The sequence below is a fragment of the Vigna umbellata genome, chromosome 10 (assembly GCF_029865625.1).
Source record: "Vigna umbellata cultivar VRB3 chromosome 10, Vumbellata_1.0, whole genome shotgun sequence".
Taxonomy (NCBI): domain Eukaryota; kingdom Viridiplantae; phylum Streptophyta; class Magnoliopsida; order Fabales; family Fabaceae; genus Vigna; species Vigna umbellata.
This window is the reverse complement of record NC_142174.1, coordinates 13,532,899-13,539,230: the sequence shown is the minus strand read 5'-3', so window position 1 is coordinate 13,539,230 and position 6,332 is coordinate 13,532,899. Positions and strand designations below refer to the sequence as shown.

General features: G+C 37.8%; 1 protein-coding gene across 1 annotated transcript; it reads left to right on the top strand.

Moving 5' to 3' along the window:
• Window positions 1–367: 367 nt before the first annotated feature.
• Window positions 368–5,834, top strand: LOC124829923 (mitochondrial outer membrane protein porin 2). The gene is made up of 6 exons (XM_047303510.2): window positions 368–525; window positions 633–700; window positions 4,685–4,795; window positions 4,877–4,963; window positions 5,050–5,258; window positions 5,360–5,834. Exons 1-6 carry the CDS (start codon window positions 477–479, stop codon window positions 5,664–5,666), a joined length of 831 nt encoding a protein of 276 aa, XP_047159466.1. The 5' UTR covers window positions 368–476; the 3' UTR covers window positions 5,667–5,834.
• The last annotated feature ends 498 nt before the right edge of the window (window positions 5,835–6,332 follow it).

Sequence of the window (6,332 nt, the reverse complement as noted above, 5' to 3'; positions counted from 1 at the left end):
GATATCTAATGTGTATACAAACTTATATCCATCTCTTATTTTATCGGATGGGACATTATTTATACCGAACACCTCCCTCAAACAAAGTGTTATAATTCTCCTTCCTTTCCTTAATGGGAAATTTTTTCTTATCTTCGAGTAGACCACGTTCAATACGGAACATCTTTTAGTTTCTCTTTTATAAAAGACCAACACCTGTACATTTCATATTCTAATATTGTTAACTTGTAAATCACCCTCAATCAAACGAGAGAGCGCGGGCACGATGGTCCCACGCATCACATTCGCTTCCTAAATCAACGGCTAGAAACGCACGATCTGACATAGCCGGTTCAACCATCCAGATTCGCGATTTCTCTATTACATTATTTCACGTTTAAAATAAAAACGTGAAAAAAGGGCGTCATTTCCTCGCCACACCCTGTTTCGTGAAGCGTAGTGCATCAAGATCTCTCTATCTCTCTCTGAAATCGAAAATGAGCAAGGGACCTGGTCTCTTCACCGATATCGGCAAAAAAGCCAAAGGTGAACGAACACGCTCTCTAACATTCTTCGTTATTCATTCCTCCTCATCGCTTTTATCGATCGAAGAAAAATTAAACTAAGCAGTTTTGATTTGTTATTGCTTGTAGATCTTTTGACTAAGGACTACACCTCCGATAGGAAACTCACAGTTTCATCCTATAGCAGCGCCGGAGTTGTAAGCTCTTCGAACTTCCATTATAAATAATATATTGTTTGTATGTGTACGATTTATCGTCAATTACATTTTTGTATGTGAGGTATTGTGGTCAAGATATAATGCGATGCTATACGCGAAAATTAATTTATTCGCACTACAAGGTTGCTGATGAGAGTTGCTCGTTCCTTAAAATCCTTGATTACCTGTTGTATTGACTTTTTTTTGGTAAAAGTCGTTTATCTCCAGTTCGCTTATTTTAATTTGTATTTTTGTCGATTCCGCATTACATTGTCAGTACGTGAAGTTAATCGTATAGGGTAGACAGATTCTTCCCTTTTGCAAAATTAAAAATAAAAGGAAATCGAGGATGTTGGATAGTTAAAATTATTCTGTCTGAATCTGTTTGATGCGTTCTATTCATTTTGTGAGTTCTTTTTTTTTTTTTTGCTTCCTCCTAATCCGTATTAGGAATACAAGTATAAGCTGAAACTTCCAAAAGTTGAGTGGTATGTAAGAAAATCAATAACCATTAACCCTTAAGGTTTTATGTGGAATGTGATGTCAAGTATTTTATCTGGGCAACTCATACCTTACAGTGGTCAATCTCCCTGGTTTATCTCACTAAAATATTTTCAAATACCTGTATCAGAGTCCACGGACTGGTCTTGATGTTCGATAGGAATGGCAGCCCGCATGAGCCAATGATGGGGCTGGCACGCTTAACCCAAAAAAATAATTATCATATTTTAATTTTAAGTCAAACAGAACTCTTTTATTTTATTTTTTTATTTTGTAATTCCTCCGTTCTATACTTGAAACTCTAAGTCATTTTTTTAATCTGCATTTTAACATCGATTAATTGCTATAGTTTTTTTTAACTTAGACAATAATTTTTTTTTGTTCATGAAAACATATTTATTTGATGTAAATCTCAATCTTTATGTTTATTTAGTTTATTTCGATTATTGTCAATGATAAACTTATGAGTTCCAACAAAGATGTGAAACATTAAAACAATATTATTGTTACATTATTTGTATGAAGTTTTTTTCAAGATTTTTATGTTGGTTGGCTCACAGGCCCATGGACCGATTATTATTTGGGCAAGTCAATATTCTTATGTGGGGCGGCCTAGCCTAACCTGCTTTTTGTGGGTCAAAATGGGTCGTGACAGCCTGCATTGCCATCCTTAGCGCCTGACTAAGATGGAGACAAGTATGTCCCCAGTGTAGTAAGACCCAACCACATTAAGGGTCCGTGGAATTGTGTTGGGATAAATGAGTAGAACAGGTATGTCCTATTGTGATAGAAGCCTGTTGTAAAACCCAGCTCGCACTTGTGAGAGAGACGGTTAAGAATCCAAGTATGAGTTGAAAGCTCAACTGGATTAGAAATGAAAATGTTGAGTGGTATATAAGAAAATCAAGACCCACAAACATTAAGCCTTTAGGTTTTGTCTTATATGAGAACTCATACCTCAGAAGTGGTCAATCTTCCTATTCTATCCCAGAAAAAAATAAAATTCAACTGTCCATTATGTCCATTAGAAAGGGACATTTGGCTTCAAAATATGCAGTCTGACATACGAGGGTTCTTATCAATTATCAGCTAATACGGCATCATACAACGGAGCATTTGGCTTTCATAACAGGCAATCTGACTTATGAGTTCCAATGAACTATTATTTGATGAAGTTATTTGTACAGAAATCAATCTTTATCCCATTGTAGCATCATTGTTTTATCAAAATCTTAATTAATGGATGGTGACTGGGGAATAGGACTGTATGAACAATACGTGGAGAAAAACAAAAAAGAGATTGTATGTTTGGATCTTATTGGAGTGCATGTTAAACAGTGATATTAGAAAAGTGAGCGACTCATGATAAGCAGTGAAACAGTGATATTAGAAAAGGGAGAGACTCGTATGATAAACAGTTAAACAGTGATATTAGAAAAGGGGGAGACTCACAGTCTCATAAGAATATCGTTGAGACTACAACTGACTATTTATACGGACTAATGAATGTGCTAACAGAATTACAGATCTCTAACTAACTGATATAACAGTATCATAGGTATCTAACTAACTAATGTGAACGGGAAGGGTTGATTGATTCTTGTGTGCACGTAGGTTTGTGCAGAAGAGAATTGATGTCATCTACCATAAGTTTGATGCAAGAAGTAGTATGAATTTGGAATCATATGTAAGTGAAATTTGGATCCAAGTGTTACAAGCTATATTAAAAGGGGAAATTCTTGACAGTTATTGATTACTGATAAAATTTATCTTGCTGTTCATGCTAGTTTTGTGTTTTTGTGTACCCAGTTTCAGAATTCTGATATATTCTATTAAAGCTGATGATTTTATTTTTTTTTACAAGTAGACATAATGTGTTAGGAGATGGAGGGTATATGAGAGAAGGAATAAAACTTTGAATGCCTAACTGCCTTAGCAGTTAGGAAGGGCGGGAATTCGATTGTATAAATAGCTATTGAATAGCTATGTGGAGTTAGTTGGTTGTTTAGTAGAATTCTAACAGGAAACTATTATTCTTATGGGGGAGGTTAAGCTCTCAATTGTTCATTGTACATTGTGTTCTTGCTGTTGATAATACAAATAGGAGTTATACAGTCAGACTGGTGTGTTAGTCTGGGTGTGTTAGAGTGAGTTTCTTTAGGTTTCTTGATCAGAAACCTAACATTTGGTCCGACCTTCCGGATCCAAATTGGGCATGAAAACGATAATGGAGAGAAGTACGGAGGGGTGATTGGAGGCAATTGAGATCACTATGGAGGGGATGAAGGCGGAGTTTGCCGCAGTACGAAGGGACTTACAACAGATAATGAGGATACTGGGGCTGCAGGTTAATAGCACGGAGGGGCAGTCAGATGATAGCTTCGTCAACGAGAATCCACGGCGACGAGAGGAGCATGTTGGAGGCAGAGGGGTCGACGATCGCCAGGAAGATCAGAGACCGTGGCGGAAACGGGTGGATTTTCCCACATTCGAAGGGTTGGAACCCCTTAGTTGGATCAATAGGGCGGAGCGTTTTTTCGATATACAGAAAGTGACGGGAGAAGAAAAGGTGGAGCTCGCGTATCTTAGCATGGAGGGCAGTGCGACTTACTAGTTTAAGTTTTGGAAAGAAAAGGCCAAGAACCGTTCTTGGGAAGGCCTTAAGGCAGCCATGGTCAATCATTTTGGAGGCGGATTCCGGGGGACGGTGTTCGAACGATTGGCAACCCTGCGACAGGAGGGTACCGTGGAAGAGTTCGTTCGCGATTTCGAAATACTGGTAGGGCAAACCTGGGGCGTATCGGAAGAACAGGTGTTGGGCTATTTCCTTGCTGTTGATAATACAAAGAGGAGTTATAGAGTCATCCTGGTGTGTTAGTCTGGGTGTGTTAGAGTGATTTTCTTTAGGTTTCTTGATCAGAAACCTAACATAATGACAAGCGTTTTAAGATATCTACTAGGGGATACAGAACATGAATTATCAAAACAAGTAGCGCACCTTTAGGTATAAAGTATCCGGTGACTGGATGGTGCATGAAAAAGGTCATCAAAGAAAGGTTGATAGTTGGGGGTAGGGGTTTGAAGAAATTGTCTGATGGTTGAAATTTGATTTCTGATATCTAAGAGATTGAAAGTATACGATTGAGAAACTAAATGATCAATTACTTGGATTAATGTGAAAGTAAGGTGATATCTGACTGATAGAGAGGATGAAGATTCAATTCCTGTAACCCACTAAGATAATATAAGATTGACATGGGGGTACTGATATGATCTTTTGACTTCTCTTATAGATCCTTTGGAATTTTGTTTAGCCTGTTGCAAACTGCATGGCTGCTTTAAATTTTTGTCTTGCTGCTTTAATTTTTGTTGTCATGGTCGTCTTTCTAATGCTATGCGTGTGCAACAGCGCACATGGCTACCTGCTAGTAGCAATAGATGTGTAGTGTTCAATTCAATCTGACTTACTTTTTCTTCTTTCAGGCGCTCACTTCAACTGCTGTGAAGAAAGGAGGACTCTCGACTGGGGATGTGGCAGCACTGTACAAGTATAAGAACACTATTATTGATGTTAAACTTGACACGGCATCCATTGTGGGTTACTTTTTCTTTTAAGGTTACTATTGAGTATGCTCTTGAGTAAATCATCTTGTTAACTTGCTCCTTTTTTCCCAGATCTCCACAACCCTCACATTCACTGACATTATTCCGTCCACCAAGACTATTGCTTCGATTAAGCTGCCTGATTATAATTCTGGCAAGGTATAGAAACTTGCATCTTCTGGCTGGGAAATTTGACTAACTGCTAGGCATCGTTTCTAAAAAATTGTCTGATTGGTTTTTGACAGCTAGAGGTTCAATACTTCCATGACCATGCTACCTTGACAACCGCTTTTGCTTTGAATCAATCCCCTGTCATTGATGTTTCTGCTACCGTTGGTACCCCAAGCATTGCTTTCGGTGGTGAGGCAGGCTATGACACTACATCTGGTCGTTTTACTAAATACACTGCTGGGATTAGTGTCACGAAAGCAGATTCATCTGCTTCAATAATCCTGTAAGCTGCTTTTACCTAAAAAAATTGTTTTCCAAACATCTAGCAATGTAATCATGTTATAAGCGTAACAAATTGATATTTAACACGTACTTCCCAAACAGAGGTGACAAGGGTGACAGCATTAAAGCATCATACGTCCATCATCTGGACCTATTGAAGAAGAGTGCTGCTGTTGCAGAGGTCACTAGAAAGTTCTCCACAAATGAGAACATTCTTACAGTGGGAGGGTCTTTTGCTGTTGACCCTCTGACACAGGTCAAAGCAAGGTTCAACAATCAAGGACATCTTGGCGCCCTCTTGCAGCATGAGATCATACCAAAATCAGTGTTGACTATTTCTGGTGAGATCGACACCAAGGCCCTGGATAAAAAACCCAGGTTTGGATTGGGTGTAGCCCTCAAACCGTGAGGCTTGTGTTCATTTTTAGAAAAGTGATCGGAGTTACAAACTTCATTCAATTTTTTTGATGGCCCTTGAAAGGAGGGAAAAATAATTAGCTCCACAGATGAGCATTTCTAGGCTCTTCATGAATGGATAAAAATCTTATAATTCGAATCCTCGAGTGTTTTTTGTTTCCCCTTTTTTTTTATTGAACTTTCTGCTTTTCCTCCAACATTGTGGTAGGCATTACAAGATCTAGAGGTCATGTTGTCTAGGAGGATTTTATCGAGTGTGCTTTTCTTACAATTTTACTTTAAATTTTTCTCTTGGATAACTTCCATACCCCTTCAATATTGTTAGTCTTTCAGTGAATTGGGTTCAAAGAAGGGAAGAGGAGGGGAAGGAAAATGATCACCTTATTTGGTCTAAGTATAAGTGTACGAGAGGAGAAATATAATATATTGTTGTGCTCCATAAAATATTAATGGAGAGGGTGAGTCGAAAGACTTTAGGATAATTTAGTTGGTACAATCTAAATTACACAGGACTGTCGTCTTCCAAAAATAAGATAACATTACTTTATGGTTCTCATTTTAATTATCGTCTTCCAAAATTTATATCTAAAAGGGAGAGTTAATTTTTTTCTCTTAATGCAATGGTTGGATTAACAAAAAAATATATATTAAATGTATC